The sequence below is a fragment of the Crassostrea angulata genome, chromosome 4 (assembly GCF_025612915.1).
Source record: "Crassostrea angulata isolate pt1a10 chromosome 4, ASM2561291v2, whole genome shotgun sequence".
Taxonomy (NCBI): Eukaryota; Metazoa; Mollusca; class Bivalvia; order Ostreida; family Ostreidae; genus Magallana; species Magallana angulata.
In genome coordinates this window covers 29016963-29043530 of record NC_069114.1, presented here as the reverse complement: position 1 = coordinate 29043530, position 26568 = coordinate 29016963, and the positions used below count along the sequence as shown (strand labels likewise).

General features: G+C 33.2%; 2 protein-coding genes across 3 annotated transcripts; both read left to right on the top strand.

Annotated features, from left to right (window-relative positions):
• The first annotated feature begins 279 nt into the window (after positions 1–279).
• LOC128180854 (tetraspanin-33-like) lies at positions 280–15196 on the top strand. 2 transcript variants are annotated; one of them, XM_052849017.1, is made up of 8 exons: positions 322–447; positions 3490–3515; positions 4334–4534; positions 4825–4998; positions 7812–7943; positions 8382–8426; positions 11402–11515; positions 12169–15196. In XM_052849017.1, the coding sequence occupies exons 1-8, from the start codon at positions 441–443 to the stop codon at positions 12238–12240; spliced, it is 771 nt and encodes a 256-aa protein (XP_052704977.1). In that variant the 5' UTR covers positions 322–440; the 3' UTR covers positions 12241–15196. The 2 variants fall into 2 exon arrangements, with proteins under 2 accessions (XP_052704976.1, XP_052704977.1); XM_052849016.1 differs by lacking the exon at positions 3490–3515 and having other exon boundaries at positions 280–447.
• Positions 15197–18446: 3250 nt separating this feature from the next.
• On the top strand, positions 18447–24429 carry LOC128182325 (dye-decolorizing peroxidase YfeX-like). The gene is made up of 9 exons (XM_052850909.1): positions 18447–18625; positions 19581–19750; positions 20067–20258; positions 21588–21660; positions 21966–22127; positions 22904–22977; positions 23387–23435; positions 23575–23670; positions 23967–24429. The coding sequence occupies exons 1-9, from the start codon at positions 18571–18573 to the stop codon at positions 24215–24217; spliced, it is 1122 nt and encodes a 373-aa protein (XP_052706869.1). The 5' UTR covers positions 18447–18570; the 3' UTR covers positions 24218–24429.
• Positions 24430–26568: the final 2139 nt, after the last annotated feature.

Below are 26568 nucleotides of genomic sequence, written 5' to 3'. Positions count from 1 at the left end.
TGCCTGGCAAGTTGTAGGGGCACCGTTAGGTCAATCCCCCTCCACCATTCCCCCCCCCCCCCCCCCTCACCCCCTCCCCCCCCCCCTCCACACACACACAAACGATGCTACGTAGTGCCTTTTTCAAACAAATGATGAAATACCTCATTATCATCTAATTTTCAACAATATATTCAACAGGTTTTTTTTTTATTCAAACGATAAAACCCACACACATATACAAGTGCTGGGTTTGAGATTTACAGTCGGGATCGATCTTCTCAAAATTATAACGCGCGAATGACTTCACCGACGAACACATCCGTAAAGAAGTCAAGTGAATGAATTTTTCAACAGTAGGGGACTTTATTCGGTGATTATCGTGCTATGGGGTGTTTTAGTAATGAAGCAACGTTAGTCAGCCCCTGTGTGAAATATACTCTCTTTTTCTTCAATTTTGCATGTTGGGTAAGTAAAAGTTGGTACTGTATCTTCCCGATTTTGAAGCGGATGAATCACAACAATGAACGGTCAGGAATTTTTAACATTTACCCCCGGGGGTAGCTTTCTACATTTCATTATCTGATCTCCTTCACTTAAAGACAAAACAATTAAGGAAAAAGTTTCGAGGATTATTAAGAAGAGTAGTTGAGGAAGTGTGAAGAAAAAAAATTCACGCAGTCTGGCTTGACATTGTACGTTGACATTTTACTACTCATTATAGAAACAAGGTGCATATAATATATATAATGTATATATATCACACTTTTGAGATTGGTTGATTTGTATGATTTACAAATTTTCATATAATTTAGTGGTAGATTGGACCTGTCTCTGTTTTGATATGAACTGGAAGTATTTGTGTGTGAGTGACAGTCAAATTGATTCAATGGCCTGCATCAGATAGCACACTTCATAGCATTCAGGAGGGTTTTTTTTTGGGGGGGGGGGGGGGGGGCTGGCCGCAGGGGAGCTGCCAGGGTTCATATATCCCAGTCAGGTCCATCATTATTTCTCCCCTTTACATTTTGTGTTTTGACCAATGCCTTGATCTGACAGGTTAACTCGTACAAGTTGAAGGCACCTGGGATGTTTATCTTTGAGGAAGTTTATGTTAGGGTGGTGGAATGTGCAGTATCAGACTGATTGGCATTACCAGATAGCTCAGCTGATGGCACTCTTCACTGGAGATTCAGCCTTAGTCAGGGAATGATACAGTTGAGAGTTTGAATCCCGAACTGGTCTAGCTGTCATGTTTTCACCTTTTATGTAATCATGTTACAGATACATGTACATTCATGATGTTCTTTAGCTGGTTAGTAAAATTGTGTATCTGGGTCTGGAAAAAATCCTTTTGGAGAAGATCATGGTAGAGCCTTTTCTTACAACAGATTGTGCCAGTTAACTCCCTGTTAAAAATTTGATTTGTTTAATGCAATGATTTCATTGATTTCAGTTGTGTATGGTGTTTACTTTTAGTTTTTTGTCCTCGCTACATGAATTTTGGCATATATATTTTTTTCTCTCCTTCTATCAGAATAATTAAGTGTATTGGGATCATTGCTAAGAAAGAGGTTTCTTGTATTAAATGAAATCTTTTAATGAAATATAATGTTACAGATGCTTTCATGAAAAAAACTTTTAAAAGATTTCTCATAAGAGATTCTAAATTTAAAATCTTACACATAATCTTAAGATTTGTTTTGAAAAGGGCTACTTGCTAGTCCCATTATTTGGCTTTTAAATGCTTGTTAAAAAAATATGTTTTTAAAGTTTTAATTTCATTAAAATCCCATTTGGATATCACGCAAAATGAAATCCAACAACCATTACATCTGTTTAATTTGACCATTTCAAGCTTACATAGCATCATTTATATATATAGCCATCTTAATTTAGAAGGACATACATATATATATATTTAGACACAGAGTGTTCTTATATACAAAGGCAACATAAATTTCTGGATATATTTGTAGCAGAACAAATTTGATAGTGATAGCAAATTAAAAACCAGGAACCCAAAATAGGATCAGTTTTATTGAATGCATTTTTATAACAGAGAGCTGTGAGGTGTTTAATTTTAAGTAAAGGAAGGAGAAGCATTGTTAAAGGTGGTTAATATGTTAGATCATAACTTCCCAAAAAGCATGTTTATGTACAGTAGATTCATCAGTCCCTTTAAACTAAAAGTGTTTTTAACTGTCACTTAACTTAAAGTTTATTGGCTATCAAGTAGACTTAAAATTGTACTTGTAGAGAAAAGAAGACAGTGCATTGGGTTTATAACAATGTAGTAAACATTAATTGATTATTCAGTTCCTTGGTAATCAACTTTTTCCCTATCTAAAGCTGAATAAATAGAGGAAGTCCCGACTGTTGAGATGCTCTTTCCGCCTGTAAAAAACACTTCAGTTTAATCAAGTAACCACTTACATCGCATAAGATATTTTATTGAAAAAATATATATAGGGTAAACAGTTTTTTGTTGTTGTTGAAAAGTACTAGAAGTTTTTTATGGATAAAATGAACATGTGTGTGTAATTGGGTATTTAGGGTGTGCCCTCAGATCATCATTGGAGTCTACTTACTTGCATATAGACTAAAGAAAAATCCTGGTATATAGACATACCCCAAAAAATATCATCTTTCTTCAGGCATAGATTTCAGGTGATTGGCTTTAAAGCTCCACTTTGAAGGGCTGTCATTTGACTGATTTTTCAGTAAATGGTTGTTGTGATGTTGTATGGTTGACTTGTCAAAGATTGTAATCCCATTTCTTTGACTACCAGTAACCTGGAAGCTCAGTCAGCTGTTTCACACATGATTTTTGTGATGTGCAAAGTCATTTTACCTGGAATCTAGATAGAAAACTATAAGCATAATTTAAGATTGATATTTGTCGTAGTTTTAAATAAGGTACGGTAATATCCTGTTCATTTTACATATAAGGCACTTGAGACAAATTTGAAAATGGTTTGCTATCCTAATTACTATTGTATTAAGAATGATTAATTGATCGTGAAAGCCACACTATGTTGTAAATGTGTGCAGGCGGTTAATTACCACATTTGTTTTGTCATTCATGGAGTTTTTACATTTTGATTGATGTTAGTCCTTGGATGGACTATCTTCCCCCAGCCCTAAACTAGTTTTTAAGTGTAAATGTTGATTAAAAACAAATTTTGCATTTGAAAGTTTGGGAGAGAAAAAACCCATAAAACTGTAGATAACATGGGAGTATATGACATAGAGGTAATAAGTACCTTTGTCTATATTTACAATACGTACGCAAGTAAATTTCAGCAATAAACCAGATAAAGATGATATATTTTCTTAATACATTACGGTACACATGTACATGCATTTTTTTTACCAAAGTTTTGAGTTTCTTAAAATAATGTTTAGTGATTAATTGCATAGAGTGACGTACTTGCATGTAGTAGTGATGTACTGATTTCATGAGTACCGTAACAGTCAGAGCCTGTTCATTTAATAAAATATTTGTAGGAGTACACTTGATGCTGATTTCCTGTGTAAGTTGTGTGTGGTATGTTGAACATTAATAACAAATGTATACAATCATGATTATTTTGTCCATGACGCTGATTGTATAACTGACCCATGTAGCATCTTGCTTGCCAGTAATCAAATGACGGAGAATACAATGTACATATGTACTCACTAATACATGTCTAACACAATCACTGATAATTTTATTTTGATACAAGATAATCAAATAACATTATATTCACAGAAATTGAGTGACTATTACTGGTACAATAAAACATAGATATACAATTGAAAAAAAAATATATATGTATGATAAAGTCTTTTTAAACATGTTATGTATCTTGTAAAAAATTTATAGATCTGCATTTATAAACAACGGTCAAACCATCTGATAGGCACATGCCTGCATGTACCATACATGTACATGTATATGTACAAAACATTCTGTAAAAAATGTATTGCAATCTGCCAATCTCTAAGCCTATAAATGGCTATAATTAGAGATATTTATTTATAGTCCATATCACTTTATTGCAATTATGTTACAGGAAATATTTATCCTTACACTATGTATATTATACACTCTAATATAAGGGCTTTCATAATTTTTACATTACATCCATGCAAGTATAAATTTATTGATGCGTGTTTGCCGTGTTAACTATTTCTATTTTCATTATTTTGCTTTTGTTAAAGGTATCAAAAGATAATGCTAGAATTTTGATTCAAGTATTTAACGGTGATATAAAGAAATACTTGTATTAGAGAATTTACCAAATATCTTTAAATTGTAACAGTATATATATCATCCTTAATTGATTTATCTTTTTCTGTATTTCAGTTATTTGGTGGTGTTATAATCGGTATCGGAGTTTGGGCATTTGTGGAAAAGAACAAGTACTACCAGAAAGATATCTCCACAGTGTACGATGTGGTTTTTGATCTGTCGATTATCTTCCTCATCATCGGAAGCATCATCTTCATCTTAGGCTACGCAGGATGTATAGGGGCCCTCAGGGAAAATGTCTGTCTCCTTAAAATTGTAAGTATATACATATATTTAGTGTGACACAGTACTTCATGGTTAATTGAGAAGTTGTCGTTTGTGTGTGTGTGTGTGGGGGGGGGGGGGGTACTGTTATAAAGGGTAGGGAGCCTTCTTGATGGACATTTATAAAGCAACATTTTTGTATTTCAATTTTTCTGTAAACATGCCCACTTTTAAAACCCAGCTTTCAAATGATGCTTAAGATATTTTACATTTTCTTGCTTTATAAATTTCTACAAATCTATTGTTTTAGATATTGCTTGATTCGTTTTCATTGTTTTCAGTATTATTACTCTATGATACTCATATTCCTGACATTAGTGGTGGGAATCGTGTTAGCGTTTGTCTTCAGGGACAAAGTCAAAGAGGAAGTAAGCACCATTCTGCAGGATAACCTCATCACTACTTACCAAGATGATCCTGATAAACAGAGTACCATTGACTGGATTCAGGAAAATGTGAGCATTTCTATGAGCATATGTTAGATTTTTAGTTTTTTAAGGTCACCTGAGCTATTCAGGTTGACCTATCTTTGTTTGTCCGTTGTCATGGGTTGAGTGTTGTCCGTTGTTCGTAAACTTCTAACAGCAAATATTTTCAGCTTTTTCTTAAAAAGGGAACTGGGTCAAACTGGACCGTGTTCAGTGTACCTATATCAGTACAATGTTTTAAAGAAAGGGAACTTTATTTCGGAATTTCTTGCCAATATAGGTCTCGGTGATGTTTAAACCATTTTCTTCTCTACGATCACTACTGGACTAGGTTATATAGTGGACAAACTGGGTACCAAATCATTTTATCATTGTGATCGCAAAGTAGCCTCAACCAAAAATGTTAAGTTCATGGCCCTAGGGTCAGGGGTTTTGGTGTGTGAACATGCAGGCTTTGTTTTTCGAACAATGAATATTTATAACTTCTTTAAAGCTGGACACTGCTCATAAAAGGTAATGTCAGCCATATTTCTCTTCCATAGCTGCTATCCTTATACAACCCCTTTATAAGCCCAGACCTCTTAATAACAGTATTTAACTGTAGAGGTCTCACCTGTGTGGAAGTTCATCTTACATCACCGTGTTAATCGATCAGCCTATTTAAATTATCAATTTTTACACACTTTTGCCAAGCCAAGAGAATACTTACATCAAATACGTGTAAACAGATTAATGTATTATTTAGAAAGAGAAAATGCGCATAGACCTAGAAATAAATGCACAAAATCGTAGATCACAGAAGGAATACTATATGTTGGCCACAAGTTTAGATCTGCTGTGCACTTGGGTGTAACGAATGAAAATCAAATTGAAGGATTTAGATGCCTGTGTGAAGATGCTTACTAGTATTTATGAGTGGTATTTAGCTTTATTTAAGAATCATCTTCTCTACCACTTGGCATACACCATACACATTGAGAACATAAGCAAGAAGGCCTATATCAAAATTATAAATTCATGCCCCCAGGGGCAGGAAATCTTGTTATAGGGTGAAACTCTTTCACTATATCATAAAACTGTAACAGCATTGATGCATTTGCATGAAATTATTTACCGTACAGGGTTTTTAAGTAAATGTATGGGAGAAAATTTACTTGCAAATCAATTCTGCTCATGTATCTGATTTTTTTTTAAGGAGGGAGGAATGTAGTAGTTGGGGCTATATGGACTATGGTTATCAGCATAGGTAGTTCAGTGGTAGAGCTCCTTACTAGAGTTGCAGGGATCCCGGGTTTGATTCCTGGTCCAGCCAATGTAATTATATGCTCATTCCTCCCTTCCTACTTCAGAAAAAGGGCAAAAAAAAATGTTTGGTTGTTGCCACCTACATCCTGTTGTTCATTCTACCTGGATGGTCATGAATGCCAGTAGGCTTATTCAAGGCATTTACTTGCTGTCACTTAATTAGGATATTGACCGTCAAGATTTTCCACTTTGTCTGAATGATGTATAAACTGAAAGGAATTTAACCCTAGAAACATTTTTCTCTTGTGTTGAATTCATTCTACTTGTGTATGTTATGAAATAGAAAAATAAACACATTACAGTGCATAATTTATTTAAAAACCATGAATTCAGTGTGTACTATTTAAGGAGGCTATGTAGTCAAAACTCTACTTATCAGATAGTTCCTTTAGATTTTGGAAAAGATTTCTTTGACATAAATTATTCTTTCGTGAAGAAAAAAAAAACGAATATTTTTTATATCTTTATATTCAGAGCTCTTCTTGTCAAGGAGGTTGATATAGTCTAAAAAGTGACCATTGTCGTCGAACTCTCTTAAAAGTATAAATTATCAGACATTGTACGGGTTCTCGTTTATTTCTGTTTGTTACGGTATATCATGAAAGTCTTGTCTTACTCAAAGCCAAGCCTTCCTTGAGATTGATCAACCTAATATATGTCTGTAGTCAGTCAGTAACAGACCTAATAAGTTAGTGTTTTGTTTTCCTGAGGACTATAAAGTGACATTATTCATAAAAAGCAATGATCTGCCTAAACCAATGTACAATTTGCCTAACATCTCGTCCAATTTAACTCATTTAAACTCATCAAAATTATCAATCTCACCTTTCAAACATTCTTTGAAAATCTTTGCTTCAACAATGTTTACTTAAAAATGTTTTTTTTTTTGCTATTCAATTTTATTCATTTTCTCCCTTTTCTCTGCAGAGATTTGAACAAATCTCAATGTTGCTATTTTTTTTTGCTTCATGTTGAACAATGTGACATCAATATTCAAAGGGCAACTACTTCAATGAAAAAAAATTTCAAAGGGCATCTACTCCAAATATTTTAAGAAGTTACGGCATGCAGTTTCTGATTTAAATAATGTGAAATGTTGAAATGAGTAGGCGAAGCGTCGGCCAATGACAGCCTTATATTGCCAAATATTAATTCTCACTAAACGAACATAGAGATATCCATGCAGTCAAGTGCTATGTCTAAACCAATGAAAATGTGACATTTCAGTCCTGGGGAAAACAAAATAAAACATGGTTGCAGCAAACATGCTCAAAACACAGTTTCAGCATAGTCCTTAATCTATAAACAGATGTATATACCTCTATTGTAACTAATCTGGTTTACAGTATAACAAATGCACATTAACTGTTGTATAAATAGATTCTCTTCCCTGGCTGTAAACCATGGAGCATTATGATTTTATATAAATGTTAAGTTATGACTATGTGTAACGGTTTTTGGTATGGATAGCCTTAAAGTTCTGAGATCACACGTGTATCTTGTCTTTTAGTTTTATGAGTTTGGCTCTGTTTCAGGTCGAGTGCTGTGGAGTGGCCAGCTATCAGGACTGGGTGAAGAATGAGTATTATAATTGTACTACAGATAACCCTAGTCCCCTGGCCTGTAGTGTACCATACTCATGCTGTAGAAAGCAAGACTCCATAACAGTCAGTATCTTGATACATGTATCAGAAAATTTATACTTAAGCAAGACTCCATAACAAGCAGTAATTTGATACATGTATCAGCATATTTTATAATTATGAATAAAATTTTAGCCCATTTAGTCAAAAGAATTTTTGGTAACTGCACCCTTTTCAGCTAGTTAGTTCTCTTCACTCTTAAAGTAGCAGAACTACATGTACTGGGGGTATATGATATTCCTGTGAGATAGTACGAAAGTTGTTATCAATGAAATAAGGAGTATTTCTCCAATTATAAAGAATAGAAATTATTAGAAGTTCTAAGAAGACTGTTCATGTAATTTTGAAAGAGGAAAAAACCATGATGTAAATTGGAATGATCGATGTACCGGTATTTATAATTTGAATTTTTGATGTTTTTCATAATGTTTTGTTCAACAATATGTTTTCTTTAAATTTCAGAGTGGTCTTCCAAATATTCTTTGTGGAAAAAATGTACTTAAAGCAGTAAGTGCTGATTTTATCAATAGACGTGTCATTTAAATTGATTTCAATTGTATAAAAGTATAATTTAAAATGATTTCAATGATACGCAATTTTCAAACTGCTAGTTCTGGGATTGCTCCTTTTTTGTGCACTGGTTGGCTTTACTTTTTGTATTCATTGTTCAGCTGATTTTTTTCTTTCATTGCGTCAATTGTATGTCTATTGTGGCAGGTCAAGTTCTTTATCAGAAATCATAAAAATCTGAAATTCCCCAAATTCCCCAAAACTCCCAAATAATACAATAATTTGTTTGAAAGACATGAACTTCTGAATGCACTGGCACTTGTGATTTAAACTTTCTGTACTTAAATATCATTTTTGTTTGAGTACAGGAAATTATGTACCTGAAAAGAAAAGTTTTAATTACCTGTATCTAAAAGGTACATCAAAGAGCTGTGTTCTCCATAATCTTCATGTGTTCTCCACTGTTGTGGAAAAAATTAAAGAATGACATGGCTATAATATTTCCTGAATTTTTATCATGCTTGGTTTTTTTTTAGAAATATTGAAAAATTTTATTATTGTGATATTCAAAAACACAATATTTATTACATATTCTCCTTTATTGAGTACCTTTACAATCTTAGAAAATACATTTTAATGAAAACACTGAAAAATTCACAGAATCATCAGGAACAGAGACATATTTTTTCTCCAAAATTTAGAAAAAATTCTTAAAAATTAAAAGGTCACTTTATTAATTTTGTTCAAAATATATGGCCTACATGTATCTATAAACTATCAATCTTCCTAAAACCAAAACCAAATACCGATAATTGTATGTAAAATATCTGAAGCAATTTTAACCATTTGAACTTGATTTCAAATTGTTGGATAAGTCATTGTAAAATAACCCCCCAACCCCCCCCCCCCCCCCCCCCCCCCCCAAAAAAGTGACAATTTTTTAAGAGATTGTATATTTCACCTTTAAAATACTTTTGTTTCATTATTAATGGTAACAATTTTCAGGAATTAAGTGAAAATCACAGTTTCAAGAACAAAACAGTGTACATGTATTACTAAATGAGTATTAGAATATCACTTCAATGTACATATAATTTTATGGATTATTTAAAAAAAAGAAGACTCAACAATGAAATTTGGTATTCAACAAATATTGATGAATGCTCAGTATGAGAAAAGCTCTCTTATATATTTATGTTGTTTTGAAAATGCTCCATATTAGGGACTCGACCTTCTTGTTTTTTTGCTCGTCAGGAATACGCGCACCCCATGCACTCTTTCAGATTTATTTCATTGGGCCTGCTTGAAAGCTACTGATACAATTGTTATTATACCCCATGCATTGATTTCCCTGAAATTTTGTAGGTATGAAGGACACAATGTGTAGATGTGCTTATTACCAGGAAATTCCTATTCCATTGTTTTTCTGAGAATTTTCGCCCTTAAATTTGGATCTTAGAATATTTTTCCTTATTTGAATGTAGTATTGAACAGTTGTGAGTGCAACTCCTCTTAAATTACGTACGGCACAGAACTGTATGAAACTTTGTAGGTATTTAGAACAAAAATGTTGATGCATATGCATATTACTAAGAAATTCCAATTTCTTAATTTTTACAATTTTGGCCATTTTTAAAATTTTGCCCTATATTGAACATGGTAATGAACAGTTTATAAGCGCAACTCCTCGTAATTAAACTACTGCACAGAATTACAAGAAACTTTATAGGTATTAAGGTATTCGATGTATAACGACCACATATTGAATCTAATAAATGAATGGTCCGATATTCTAAATCATGATATCATTTTGAAGGTGTTATCAAATAAAAATACTCCACCAAAGGAATTTTCAAAATATTGATTATGGTCCAACTAATTACACATTGAATTTTGCATTGAAGTCTATGGGCAACGTATATTTTAATAAAATATTGTAAAAAGTAACTTAAAATTTGTAAAACTCTCTTGGTTAATACATGCTTAAACTTTCTCTTTATTGAAATATGAAATAAAATGAATCATTTACCGCAGATATTTTGACGAAATTATAATTTTCTTGTTTTCAACAAGGGGAGATAACTCTCTTTTAAAAATTTTAAGGTGCAAAATGACCGGCTTCTTATATGTTGTCAGTCATGTGAATTTGGTTCATTTCACTTTCATTGTTATTTAGCAATACATATTTAACTGGTTTAAAATGATACAAAATTGTTCAATATCCCTTCATTATACATTGTATACCTTAAGGACACAGTGTGACAATGTGCTTGGCACCAGAAAATTCTGATTCCTTAATTTTTCTGGGAATTTTTGCCCTTTTGAAAATTAGAACTTTGGTCCTTAATTGAACATACATGTACACATGTAGTAATGAACAATTTGAAGTAACTATATAACTAAGTGCAACTCCTCTTAAACTTCTGCACAGAATTACTGAAAAACTTTGTAAGTATTTAGGACACAAAGTATAGATGTGCATTTATCCAAGAAATTCTGATTCCATAACTTTTCTGTGAATTTTGGCCCTTTTGAACTTACAATTTTGGTCCTATATTGATCATTCATGTAGGAATGTTAGCGCAACTTCTCTTAAACCGCTCCAAGGAATTTCATAGAACATTGTTGGTATTTAGGAACCAGTGCATAAATGTGCATGGATGTCACTAGGAAATTCCTTTGTCGCTAATTTATTGGAAATTTCAGCCCTTTGAAATTAAAACTTTTGTGGCTATTTAAGGAATAGATACTACATGCAGGCATACCGGTACCTATTTGCAGGGAGCTTTTATCTGATGATTTTTTGCGAGTTATTCTCTTCATTATGTTTATGATTTCAAATTATTTTGTGTATCTAATGGTTGCCTTGGCATTCATTATATGTAGCATTGTCAGCTGACAGGGGAGCATGGGGTACCCTGTATGTGAGCTTGTTCACTTTTTCTTTTATTATTAATTTATTTTGTTTGCAGGGTGGCGATTTATCCCTGATCTACACGATAGGCTGTGTCGAGATGTTCCTGTCCCTGGCAGAGACCCAGCTACCCATTGTAGGGGGCATTGTGATAGGTATCGCAGTACCTCTGGTGAGTACCAGCCTCACTGGTCAACAAAGTGGCATCAGTAATCTGTGTACATGTATTATTACTATATAGTAGTAGTCTCAGTGGTCGTCCAGACCTCACCATTACCAGCATTTTTTTTTTTTTGATTACTCAGCTCAGTTTTTAACTCAAATTCATAAAAGAGTGCCTTGATATGAGTTGAAACCTCTGAACTAAAGGATGAACTTTGAAGGGGCATGGTTACGGTTTTGGTCAAAATTAATTTTTCCGATTTTATTGTTTACATTGCTTTAGTAAGGCATTTTTAACAAGATTTTTTACTGGTATATTGAACCTATGTAAACAAAAACAGGACACGAGTCTTGGAGATCGTTAAGGTGAGGAATGTTGGTGATGGTCTGTCAAGGGTTGATAAAGGTGATATACAATATCTAGCCATATTACTTCATGTAAAATAGCAATGATACCAGTAAAACCTATTTACACTTGAAGTTTTGTTTTTGTGGTGGGTATGAAGGAATTATTGCCAAGTGCTGTAGGTCCACCCCATTTTGTTTTTCTCAGATGTTGGGTCTATGTAAAACTTTGTTTGGCTCAGACTCCGAAACTTTTGAGAGAAAAAAATTGATAATTGAATTTAATAAGGTTACAGTAATATCTTTTCTTTGTTTTAGTTGATTGCCATATGCCTGTCAAGGTTGTTAGAAGGTCAAATCCTGGATCAGCAAAGACATATCCAATACTGATAAAGTTCAGAGGTTACACACTCATGATTGGGTCAAAGGTCAACAGCAAAACCAATGGCCCTCAGGATGCATAATGACTTAGCAATATTTTACACGTTGTACCCCAGACTTAATCATAAATCCAATGTATCCTTCATTAAATGATTTTACTTCTTAATATTTTAATGATGCAGGGATATTCAAAATACAGTAAGGAGAGCTATATTATACATAGCATCAATTTTTCAAATGAATTATTTATTTTTTTTTTTGTTAATATATAAAAAAAACCATATGTAATTATGTATTGGTCATTTATGTCGTTCTTATTTTTTGTTAAAAAAAAATGTGCCTACCAGGTATTTACTTGTTTGTTATTCTCAATCTTTTGTTCGCTGGACGATGTACAAATTGTATCTTATATTTTGCTGGCAAAAGTTTTGTTTTTTTAATTCAATGTCAAATTAATTGGTCTCTTTTTTGTAATTTAATTGATCTCTAATTTATGTTAATGTTTTGTGATTTTGGTTCGATATTTTTTAATGCTAGTTCAATACAACCTAATGGTTTGTACGTATTTGAATGGTCAATGTTATTTTACAACAACAGAAGAATGATACGTGAGATTTATTGACTCATAAAATGCAGCTGAGAAGCGCATTCATTTTTGAGATTTTTTAAGTTAGCATTGATAGCTTCACTTTACACGTATTAAATTATTGTGAAGTACTTGGGAGATTTTCTGTGAATTAGCTTTCTGTTATTTAGATTTTGTTAATTACTGCTAAATGTTTGATCAATTTGATTATAAACTCTTAATTATTCAAATTAATATCTAAGAAGTCGATTGTGAACAAAATTCATTAGTGTAGTTGAGTTTCTTTCCTCACAAATTAGAAAATCTACATCAGAGGCGAGTTCAAAAGTGTGAGTGCTCGCGATCACTTGCCAAAATTTGTGTTGCAGGTATAGGGAATTTTGGCAGGTGCTTGCACGGGAGGTGCTCGCTCTGTTAAACTCGCCTTAGGTATAGGACCATTTTTCAATGTGCAGTCACATGATGACTATACATCATGTTCATTAGATTTGAACATTCTGACCAGAACAATTTACCATGATACATGAAGCATAATATGGCGGTTTTATCATTTGTGCCTTAATTTTTTTTTTCCTTTCCCTTTTCAAACAGACCAATTAATTATGAGTTCTATAACACTGTGTGATAGTTGCAACAGAAACTGAGCTCATGTTTGAAAAAAAAATTTAACTACTGTATTTCATTAGAAGTGGACTGACTTGATACTGTGAAAATTAGCTGCAAGATCAAACATTTAGATGTTCATGTAATGAAAATGAAAGTCATCCATTTATGTTAAACTTTCGAAGGGCCAACAAATCTGTACATGTTATATATATTATAAATGGGACCTTGGTTGAATTAATGCTTACACCAGTTAACCACTATGTCTTCATCGATCAAGATGTAGATTACCGGTATCTAGAAAATAAACTACATGAGACATTTGATGACTAGTTTGCGATGAGAAATGTTTGTGCAACGAGGCTCTCACGAAAATTTCTTGTGTACACACTTAAAAGTTTTTGGTTTACAATATATATTCGACTGCATTAATTCTCACTCTGACATTTTGTCATTTTCTTGCATTGACTTGCCACTCAAAAAGGTTACTCATGCATCTTTGATGGTTTGTTTGATTTAACATTTTGAACAATACTGTTCCTTGTTTAAGAGATTTGTTGATTTTTGTTAATCCTAGACATTCCTTTAGTCCTTATACATGTAGCATACATGTAGCTGGATAAATCGAACCATGCATGTTTTTTTTTGCTTCTCTTCATGTTTTTGTCTTGGATGATAGAAGAGTCCTTGAACTTATCTTTATTTTGTCAATAATCGCCTACATACGGAAACGCAAAGTCAGGAATTTTATGCTCAAAGCCATTTTCGGTGAATTTCAAAAATTTCGAAATTCACTTTGTTGTTTATTTCTTTGCTCACAAACACATTCAGTGAAGATTGATGTAATAATACTTTTCATTTATATCTATGATAATGTTCATACTTTTATTTTCCATATCAATATGTCCTTAATAATTTTAAAAGATTCAAATGTAAATCCAGTAATTTTATTGTGCTTCTTAATGGTTGAAAAATAAGTGTTTATAAATATATGTATAAAAATGTTGTCAGCCATATCCCTTATGTTCATCTTTTTTTTTTTTTAAATAGAGCTTATTCCAATTTCAAATGAAGTGTGCAATCTACAAATGTGTATGGACAGTATATAAATTTGTATTGTTAGATTTTGTTACAATAAATTTATTATTTGTTCTACATATATGCTTGTTCCTAAGGGCCTAAATTTATGTACATAATCATGATTTAAATGAGAGAAAAAATTGTGCAGGAAAAGAATTTTTATTGTATAAAGTTATATAATATATAATATATATATATACTGAGTATATATGTATTAATAATCAGGACGAATTAAAATTTGTTGTTTCTACTTACTGGTATACCATACAAATATATATTTAAAGCAATTTGATAGTTATACATGTATTATTGTGTGAGATAATTTGACCACAGGAAAAATAGGTGAAAATCTATTTCCCTCCGTAATAAAACGTGTAAATTTATTAGATACATGTTGTTTTCTTGTTTTGATATTGTCATACAAAATCTTCACTCATTTGGGTTTAATTTGGAAAAGTTAAGTGGAAATGTGTATTTTCGAACCCAACATTCTGCATTGAAATGTTGCTATAAAGATTTACGAGTATTTTTGTTACAAGAGTATGTCATAAGAAATTTCTATATGGTAATATTTATCTAAATAGATTCAGTTACCGTGTATTGTTCATATCATTTTTTTTTTTCAGGACGCATAAATGTATTGTTCATGCAATGTTTATCATATTGAATATTTATATAAATATTACGGGAACATACTGTTGCCAATTTGTTTTATTTTTTACTTACTTTGTGAATAAGGTCCCTGGTATTCATACAAAATACCTTTAAATTACAAGATCTAAATAATGAGTTGTTTTTTACGAAACACTTAATGGATGATATAAAAGACGTTAACTAGTAATAACAATAAAAAAGTGGTACAACAAGATACAACAATAAAAGTGTTATGTTATGATAAGTAAGTCTAACTAAATATTATCAAAGTCATAAATAATTACAGATCGAGATACTTAGTGGCATGAAATAATTGCATAGTAGTATGTTCAAGATGATGTCAAAATAATGAGGTAAAATGAAATGTTGCACGGATGAGAGACTTGTTCAAGTTCATTTATTTCACTCATAACATAATGAAGAATTATATACAAAAGTATAAGAAAAGCAGGATTTACAAAAAGAAACAGAATAAAGTAAACAATGAATGTGTTATAGTTGTAACGTAGGATGACCGACCAAATCAAATATTTTTCTAATTAAAGTGCACATTTTCATAAGTATTACATGATTTGAAGATGACAAGTGTTCTAAATTTTAAGATGTTTGGGTTTTTAAGATAATAATTACTAAACAATTTTTTTCTTACAGGTGACAGTGCACTACATTCTAAAACATAATGAAATTCATCGCCAATTTGATTGTGGCTTCACATAAGCCGCATTTGCGGTCTTCACGTGGAGTATTGTTCCACCTACCAATTTCTATAGGGAGGTGATGGTTTGTAGTTTGGGCACAGTATAACGCCATAATAAGTCATCGATATCCATATGGCTCTATATATAAACTATTTTGCACAATAAGGGGTGGGGGTAAAAAAGTTGTCAAAAATGAAGTATGGATAAGTCGTAATTACTTAACGCTCTGTTGTATGTACATGATACTTACGTGACGTTATAACAGAAAGATAAGTTGTTTAAAAAACATAAACAGTCAAATTAATTAGTCGTTATAACAAGAGGAAAAGTAATAAATACGAAAGTCACAAGTACAAAAGATGAAGGTGAACGTGCATGATATGATTTTATAGTTATGAGATACTTTATCATTTTGTCTAGTTATAATGTAAAATAGTATAAAGTGTGACATCACATCAATTGTTAAAATATTGCTACATATACAAGTATTTAAATTATTTGAATATTAAATATAATCTGACATAAGGATGGTGCATATATAATTTTAGAAGCATCAGTCATACAAGTCCAAAGTGAATTGGAGTTTTTATTTATAGGATTTTTGTTTTTTTTTCTTTCCATCCTAGAGAATCAAAATTATGCACTGTAAATGAAGACATGCCGATGCGTTACAGACCAATTGTTTCATGAATTATATTTACTTGAATATGCAACCAGCTTTGAACTGCTCCAAATATTTCAACCTGCCCTACCATCATAAAAAGATCATATTTGCATCTGAAAATGCTTACGTACATGCTACTTATCCATTGTAAGAATTAAACATATTCGATTGTGAATCAGTGCGGTCCTGATTGTACTTCATTATGTGCCAATTTCAAGACTCATAGTGCACTTAAAACTGCTCTAAAAACTTTACCTCTGTGGCAACGAACTTTTGAAAAAATTACGCACTTTAAATTTTTTTCTTCAAAATTTTGGACTGAGTCGACGCATTTTGCAAACATTTCCAAAGTGCGTCATGAGTGTACATCAACATTTTTTTTTACTATCAAGACACTTCACGCACTTTGAAAACAAAAATATGGGCTTTGTTTTTAACCGATTTCGTTTATATGTATACATGTATTTCTATTTTTTTTTCTGCGTCTGTGTTGTATTTTTGAATAATTAGAGTCTGGCCTTAGATACCGCGATTAATATTTTTTCAATCAAATATTACATGTTGATTTAAAATATAAACATTTAATAAATTCATTATTATCAATTACTTGAAGAATGCATTCGCGTCATCTTTTCTTCCCAAACATCATATAAATTATAGACTTGTATACATATGAAGGTTTCTAAGCTTAAATCTCTTTCTCAAATCAAAAATTAATTTGATATACATGTACATGTATAAAGTAAGGCCATTCCAAGTTTTTTCTATGTTTAGCGTCCGCGGACGGATTGGTTTTGAGATGTAAGAATTAAAAAAAAACCACACAATTGTTGTTCATAAAATTAGATCGCTTTTTCATATGTCGGGCCCAGGATCGCATTTTTAAATCCGGATCAGAAATCAAATATAACAACATTCAAAATGGAAATCATATAGTAGGTATTTGTTATTTTTGTATTTTTGTTACAAAATGAAGAAAATACTTCAAAATATATAACAAATTTTATTTTGTTGAAATTTTAAAGTTGTGTTTTTTTCTAAGGTTTGTGTTTTTTCCTGATAGAAAGAAAGGTTTTTTTAGTTTTGGGTGGACGCTAAACAAAGAACAAACTTGCAATGGCCTAAGATAGTTACATGTACAGTCGTTAAAACATACCAAATCAAAATAAGCATTTGAGCCTGCACTTCTTTGCATTAAATTTCAAAAAATATATTAGCATTGTTTTTGATATACAATTGTCATTTGATTTGTTCATAAGCATTTACACGCCGAATATAGGTCAGTTAACGTATCCCTCAAAATTAATTATTTTCTTTTTTCTTTAGAGAATAAATATTCATACAGTAAAATGATAAGTTATTTGGAAGATTAATTGTTGCAGTTCATGTGATATTTTGTTATACATATCTCGAATATCTCATATCTTGAACTATTTTTCTTCATGCGTAATTTATTACAATAAATTTCTTTTCATTTTTAAAAAAAAGTTTAAAGTTTGTGTAATTTGGTTGGTTCGAACCGGGAGTCCCTCAATGGATATGCAGACTGTCACCTTTTCCACTGGACCAAGGTCCGCCCGGACCATTTTACAAGGCTTTAAAAATTATACGACACTCCCTTTTAAAAATGATAATCAGAAGTTTACAATCCCTTATAACAGCTGTTATAATGCATTGTTTTATGAATTCAGAGAAAATTATATAAAAATTTTCAGATAGTATTTTTGCTAGAAACTACAGTACCATATATCATATGTTTACATTGCCAGAACATTAGCCCTGACTTTTATAATTTTTTGCCATATCTATAAGGCCTAACTATCGCTGTAGTATAGTATCAGCGGTAAATTGCATCACAGTCTAAAAAGTATTCCACGCCAACATTTTCTGACTTATTACATAAATCAGAGATCCGCCCATGCCTTATCTCGATCATGTGACGTCGTGTGTGACTGAAGGACGGAACTATACAGGTCCACTGCGGCGGAGAGAGATTCTCGCACCTTGCACTTATTAACGCCTGACAGTAGCAAGCATTCGTCGATATTGTCAATATGTCAGCTTTAAGAGGAAGTGCCAGACTTTTCAGCCGTGCCAGGCCTTTACTTAGTAAGTATTTCCCCTCAAAACAACCCCGCGGAGTCGGCGTTCTAGTATTTTCAGCGTAATGGCTGCCGAAGTTGTCGAACTTGCCCTGGGCCGACTGTCAGAAACGGATATTTAGGGAGGATTACCATAGGCCTATAAATTTACATATTTCAGCTATTGATAGGATTTTTTTTTTTAAATTTAAAAGGCGTTTTAAGATACGATATCGTCGTTTTTATTTAGAGCGCTTTGAATGTTCCAAATTTTGAAATAAACAAGTTGTGTAACCATGATTTTTCTAATGTGATGTAATGAATTTACATCATGAAGGACACGACATGTCATGCTATTTCCCAGGTCCCACTTCATTTGTATTGTCATTTGTTGACAATCAGTTTTATAATTTTAATTTTTGATACACAGTGTTTTATTAAGTATTAAAAGCTATAGTGAAACAGAAAGTAGAAATTACACTCTTGACTCTCAGCAAATTTTAATGGGTTGGGCATGAAAATGATTCCAAAATTTATTTAACAATGGCATATTATGCAGAGAACCACATACACTAAGTTTATTTAATAAAAATCGACCTATTTATAGTAATTAGTCTAATGGTAGATAACTGACCTATATATAGCTGACCGATTCTCACCACCACTAAATATTGCGTGTTAAATTGTGACATTTCATTGCAAAGGCAAAAATTGATACTTTTCCAGAATTAATCCTATCCCAGTATATACCATTGGGTCAAATAAGCAAGCTCGATGCAGCAAACATTCTTTTAACGAAGAAAAACAGCATAAACTTTTTAGTTATAACATGGTACTATATTGATAAATATAGGATATTAGCATATGTAGGATAATGAAGGATATTATGAATCTACCTGCTTAATGATGGAGCTGGGTACACTGTCAATGTAAGTTTAAAACTGTATCAAATTTAGATTGAGTATTTTTTTTTTTTATTCCAGATCGCAGTTTATCTACACAGACAGCAGCTCATGTGAGCCGCTCCCTGAAGCCCCTGATCCTGGGTTCTGCCCTCGTTGGCTATGGGGTTTATAAGTACATGAACACTGAACAAACTGTCGGCCTGTTCCCAGCAGTCAGTGCTGCTAGTGTTCCCGAGAGCCAGCCATCGGTAAGTTTGAGGAAAAGAGTTTTAGCAAACCTGTTTATTGTCGTCAGTGAGATCGAGTTATAGCGGGATTTTTTCTTCCTTGAAATCGAGTTACTATTAGTTTATTAATGATCTCCTTTAGGCCTTAACTTTGATATGTATGAAAACACAGATATAAAACAGTTGGCTCTAAATTTAATTGATTAAAGTAGAAAATATACCAGCATGTGATTGAAAAGTGACAAAATCCCCACTCTCTTAGATAAACCTAACAAACATGAATTCAAATGAAGATTCTACAAAGGTGCAATAAAAATGTAATTTTTTTATTCTTAAGGTATATTCACAAGGCAAAAACCATGCCCTGTACTTATGGATCTATGTGAAGCCTGAGGCCAACGCAAAGGAGGTCGCTAAAGCTGTGGCCAAGCTGCAGAAATATGTGGATCAGGTGACTGACCCAAAGATGAGGGATGAGGAAGATGAAATCTGGGCCGGGGTCGGATTTGGACCCAACTTCTATAAACAGGTAACAGTAGAGGAAAGTGTATACAGGTGTATTTACAGTGTATGCAACTGTGTATACAGCCCATACAGGTGTTTATACGGTGTATTAATTTGTGTAAACAGCCCATACAGGTGTGTTAACAGTGCATGCATTTGTATATACAGCCCATAGAGGTGTGTTTACAGTGTATGCATTTGTGTATACAGCCAATACATGTGTATTTACAGTGTATGCATTTTGTATACAGCCCATACAGGTGTGTTAACAGTGCATGCATTTGTGTATACAGCCCATACAGGTGCGTTAACAGTGCATGCATTTTTATATACAGCCCATAGAGGTGTGTTTACAGTGTATTCATTTGTGTATACAGTAAATACAGGTGTGTTAACAGTACATGCATTTGTGTATCCAGCCAATTCAGTTATGTTGACAGTGAATACATTTGTGTATACAGCCCATACAGGTGTGTTAACAGTACATGCATTTGTGTATCCAGCCAATTCAGTTATGTTGACAGTGTATACATTTGTGTATACAGCCGATACAGGTGTGTTTACAGATGTTGTTTGTTTGCTTGGTTTGACCACTTTTTTTCAACAAGGAACAATGATGGACAGTGTGTATGTGTGTGTATACAGAGAATGCATTGTATAGAGGTGTGCATACACTGTATATAGGTGTATATAAAGTAGGGCTGGGACGATTCTGTTCTTAGCCGATTCGGTACATATCACGATACATGAGATGCGATACGATACATATCACGATACATTGCAACTAAATGAAAACATGAATAAGGATTAAAAATTTATTCAATCTGTGGATGTATTTCCGCATGTCCAAAGTTATTTTGATATATTTAAAATGAGCGTTGCACAATTTACAAATTACTTAAGTCTCATATACACTACTTTTTCATAAACAAGTAATCCAAAAGTTGTCCACACTCCAGATTTAGCTTCCTAACAGTTTTGACAACTTTACGAGGTTTTCCGCCAGGTTTGTACTTTCATATTAGGCACGCAGACTAAAAATAGCCGATATATGAAGCTCGGATATTTTTGGCGAATAAAAAAAGTTCGCTTAGGTATCGACGTATTAATGGTAAATGTATCGATCCAAATATCGTCAAAATAAATACCGTGATGCACCGGTGCATCGATGGATCATCCCATCCCTTATATAAAGGTGTGTTTACTGTGTATACTGGTGTTGTTTGCCCAAGGTTTTATGGGGAGCAAAGTAGACCAAAAACCCTTGGCTAGCAAAGTGTTTTTTCATTTATCACTTTTAGAAGGATGAATGTTCTATTAAAGATGAAAAAATAATATGATTCTTTTGTTGTAGATTGGGGGAAAACCCAAGGAGGATTACAATTACCCCCACCGCAAAGGAAACCTGGGAGAAATGCCCAGCTCAGGTAAGTTTGTTGACTGATTCTAAGAATTATTGATTTGCCTTTGTTACCTGTGCTCTATCACTTCAATAGTATTAAATCAGGAGAACTCAGGACTGTCAAGCATCATTGCTTTAATTGTGAGTTATGATTCTGTGCATATCACTGATAAATAACACTCAATTGCATCAGTTTTTATAACTTTTAGGCAGCATTCTGTTTAAGTAACTTTTTGATAGATTGAATTTACAATTTAAAGTGTCCTCTTTACCTTCAGTACTTAAAATTGGTGGATTATAATGTTTTGCCACATTGGTTTTTTTTGGCAGGAGGAGATGTGTTTATCCATGCCAAGTGTAACACCCCCAGCAAGCTGTTTGAGCTGGCCCAGGTTGTGATGAAAAACATGCCTGCCAACAGCGTGGAGTCCTTCGAAGATGTGTACAGCTTCGTCTACAAGAACGGCAGGGATCTCTCCGGCTTCATCGATGGTATGGTTCTTCCTGTTCGCTAGCTTAGTTGTGGTACAAAACACAAATGCTTACAGTAAAACAAGGTTACAGCTAACATGCTTAAAATGAATCCTTGCTTATAGGGAAGTTAAGTTTTATATCCATCATGTTAAAATCATATTTTAAACTTATTGCATGGATATAATAAATTACAGATATAACAAATCAAAATTAGTCATCACCAATTTACTGTAATGAAAAATGTGCTCAGTAATCATTACTATGATAAATGCAAGAAATGAGGTGATGTAATTTGAAATTTAAGTGTCTTCTGTGAGCCAGAATCTTAAAGTCTTGAAAACATATTAGTCTTGACCTTAGGCTGCTTTTGGTGATCAGCTTCTTTCTCTTGGCAGCCAGCTTTTATCTTGGAAGTATGGGCAAAACTGATATAAATATCCTCAAATTGATTTTTCTTTAATAACCAGCAAGGCAGTGTGATTGACTGTATGCTAATCTTAAAAATAAGCTTCTTTTTTCTTCACAGATACTTAGATAAATGGAGTCTTTTTAAAAAATGGGTTTCTCCAAATTAAATCAACACTGGTAACTGTATACAAGATTATTTTCGCCCTGCGTTATCTTGACCCTTTTACACTTGCAAACGGTTTTGCCCTGTTTTGAATTTTCCCATTCTTAAATTCGCCCTCTGACAATGAGGGCGAAAGGGGTGGCGAATATTTTCCTGTATACAGTAGTCAATTGAATATTACTCCTATCATCACCTTCATGGTTTTTTGCAACATGTTTTGTAGGGACTGAGAATGCTGCAGATGAGGAATCCAGACAGAACATTGCTGTGGACAAAGAAACTGGAGGCAGTTATGTGGTCAGTGAAGTCTCGGGGGAATTAAAATCTAGTTTTAACTTAAAATTTGATCAGTGAACAGTCAGTACTTGTAAAATATATAAGTTAAAGATGTTTTTAATCTAATTTAACTTCTGTTCACTGGTTACTGAATCCTTTATATTATTGTACCAGTAATAAACTGTCAAGGAATGATATGTAAATACAGATGGCCAATGTTCATTGTGCAATCAGATACTAAAAATCACAAAATGCATAATTTTCTGATCAGTTTTGGTAAACATACACATACCATTCATGCGCTGCTTCATTTGAATTTTTGAGAGGGTGACAAGATACATCTACTGTAATACATGTGTACCAGAGCTTTCCTGATATACAAATATCAATGTATTAGTATCCTTCATCTGATTTCTTCGTTTACTGGTAGATTACCCAAAAGTGGATTCATGACCTCCAGGTGATTGACAAAGAAAAAGGTCAGTGTCTATGGGCAGAATTTCAAAACGTCTGAACAAAGTGATATATTAGTTAAAGGATTTGTTTTTTGGAATCAAAAGTTAGCAGTTAAATGCAAAATTTAGGCTTACTGAAAGGTATTTGTTGTTTTATTTTCAGACAAGACTCTGGAATCCTGGGTAGGAAGAAGTCGTCCAGATAGTACGGAGCTGAGTCGTAAATCTATCACATCACACGTTGCCAGAATGACTGGAGGTATGCATACACAAGGGCAGAAAAATCGTGGTTGGAAATTCTTCAACCAGTTAAATTATTTTTCTTTTTTTTGAGGGAATATATAATGAAAGGTTCTGGCCTACATTGAAGCTATAGGATTAAGAGATATCTGCAAGTGTACATGTGACTGTGTAGAATCTGTCAATATTTTATAGAAGGGATCTGTTTAACAATAAAATAATCAGTCAAACTGAAATATTTGTATTCAATCCATGTGTGAAATTTTTTCAACACATACATGTTGATGTAATGACTAATATGATTTTGTTTTCCAGGAAACAGTTGGCAGCAGGCCAAGCCAGTTGAGATCGTTCGCCAGTCCATGCCCTTCGGATCTCTGAGCTCAGAGGCCGGTCTGTTCTTCATCGGATACGCTGCCTCCCCAATAAATTTCGAGTTCATGCTGGACCGCATGGTTGGAGCACGAGATGATAGCAACTGTGATGACATCATGAGGCTGTCCAAGAATATCAAGGGAACTTACTGGTACTTCCCCGGTGCGGACGAACTGAAGAAATTCGCTTGAAGTGCTCATTTGACTTACAATCAAATTTTATAAGAGTCTTTAAATCATTGTATATTTTTTCTGATGACCACGCAACGTATCATAGCCATCTACCAGTGTCAAACTGATATACATGTATACTTATTTGCACAGCACAGTTTATACTGGTGCATATCACTTCATTATTATAGAAACAAAAAACCAGTAATAAAGTGTTTTGTAAATTCTTGCTATTTTTGTTCCAGTGGTTGTTCATTCTTTTTATTATGATATGAATTGATTTGAGGTATAAATGTTTTGGAAAGAAAAATAGGAATACAAGAGGGTGTCCAATTTCCTGCATTTCAGAATGTACGAAAGACGATTATCTATCCAAACTTATTATACATGTTCCCCACACAACAAGTTTTTTTGTTAGCGCAACTTCTCTTAAACTGCTGATCCAAACTTGAAACTTGGTAAGAATTCAGGACACAAAGTTTAGATGTGCAAATTACATGTACAAGGAAATTCAAGTTCCGTTATTTTTCAGAAAATATTGCCCAATTTATTCTTTATCAAAGTAATGAACAGTTTAAAAGCGCAACTTCTCATAAACCACTGCATAGAATTTGGTAAAACTTATGTATTTTGGACTTTTAGAACATGTAAACGAGCATATTACCAGAAAATTTTGTTCCCTGTATTTTTTCTGGGATTTTATGCACTTTTGAATTTAGAATGTTGCGGTCGAAGACAAAAGTATAGATGTATTACAACATACAGGTATGCAAAAACAACAATTCAACAGCTTAAAAACAGACACGGACAAAAATCAACTACCAGACAAAGTAAAACCCACAACAATCACAAAAACAATAAATACACAGATAAACACCCCACAAAAATTTCAATAGCTACCAAACAGACAAAAAACAACCATGCACACAGAAAACAACAAAGACTCAGAAAACTACCACACAGAAAAGAACAACCATACAAAAAAACCACACGCGCAGAGAAAACAACATTCATACAGACAGAAAACAACAAGCACACAGAAAAAGACAACCTCAGAAAACAACTACACAGACAAAAAACAACAGACACAGGCAGAAAACAACAAACACAGACAAAAAAACAACAGACACACAGGCAGAAAACAACAAACACACAGGCAGAAAACAACAAACACAGACAGAAACAACAGACACACAGGCAGAAAACAAAACACACAGACAAAATACAACAAACACAGACAAGAAACGACAAACTCAGATAGAAAACAACAAACACAAAGACAGATAACAAAAAACAACAAACAGACAAAAGACACAGACAGAAAACAACAAACACAGAAAACAACAGATACACAGGCAGTAAACAACAAACCTACAAACAGAAAACAACAAACACAGACAGAAAACAACAAACACACAGACAAAATACAACAAACACATAAAAAACGACAGACAGAACACAACAAACACACAAAAAACAACAAACCTACAGACAGAAAAAAACAAACACACAGACAGAAAACAACAAACACAGACAAAAAACAACAGACATACAGGCAGAAAACAACAAACACACAGACAAAATACAACAAACACAGACAAAAAACGACAAACACAGAGAGTAAACAACAAACGCTCAGTCAGAAAACAACAAACACGCAGGCAAAATACAACAGACACACAGACAGAAAACAACAAACACACAGACAAAATTCAACAAACACAGACAAAAAACGACAAACACAGAGAGTAAACAACAAACGCTCAGTCAGAAAGCAACAAACACGCAGACAGAAAACAACAGACACACAGACAGAAAACAACAAACACACAGGCAGAAAACAAAAAACACACAGACAAAATACAACAAACAAAACAACAACAAAGACCCAGACATAAAACAAGGAACACATGCATATGAAACAACAAACGGACAGAAAAAACAAACACTTGCACAGGCAAAACAAAAACAAAAGACACTCACAAATACACGACCAAAAGTCTCAGAGGCACGTACAGGCACGAAGCATCGTTATTCAAAGTGGAGGAAGGGACAGCCTCATCCAAAAAAATCAAAATATTGATAAGCAAGAAATAAATGAATAAATGAAAAATAAATAAAAGGGAAAATTTTCAAAATCATGAAAAACCTAATCCGGGGAGGAGGTGGTAGCATTTCTTTTATATAATAGCCAATTTCATTGTTGATTTACTTATTTTCACTACCATTTATTACTTTACTTCCTTCCAATAAAGAAACCCTATGATTCTTCAATTTTTATGTCAATGGAAGAAAAATGTCTGCTGCGAGATAAAGTGAGGGGGGCATGTTACGTGCATGTAGGCAGTTGAAAGTAGTATTTTTTAAAATCC

Excerpts from the sequence above, each read along its gene's own strand:
- LOC128180854 (XM_052849016.1), top strand. The coding sequence starts at position 367 with ATGGGGTGTTTTAGTAATGAAGCAACGTTAGTCAGCCCCTGTGTGAAA. Across the intron at positions 448-4,333 it reads TCTTCAATTTTGCATGTTGG|TTATTTGGTGGTGTTATAAT; the intron begins GTAAGTAAAAGT and ends TCTGTATTTCAG. Across the intron at positions 7,944-8,381 it reads GAAAGCAAGACTCCATAACA|AGTGGTCTTCCAAATATTCT; the intron begins GTCAGTATCTTG and ends TTTAAATTTCAG.
- LOC128182325 (XM_052850909.1), top strand. The coding sequence starts at position 18,571 with ATGTCAGCTTTAAGAGGAAGTGCCAGACTTTTCAGCCGTGCCAGGCCT. Across the intron at positions 19,751-20,066 it reads TTCCCGAGAGCCAGCCATCG|GTATATTCACAAGGCAAAAA; the intron begins GTAAGTTTGAGG and ends TTTATTCTTAAG. Across the intron at positions 23,436-23,574 it reads GGTGATTGACAAAGAAAAAG|ACAAGACTCTGGAATCCTGG; the intron begins GTCAGTGTCTAT and ends TTTTATTTTCAG.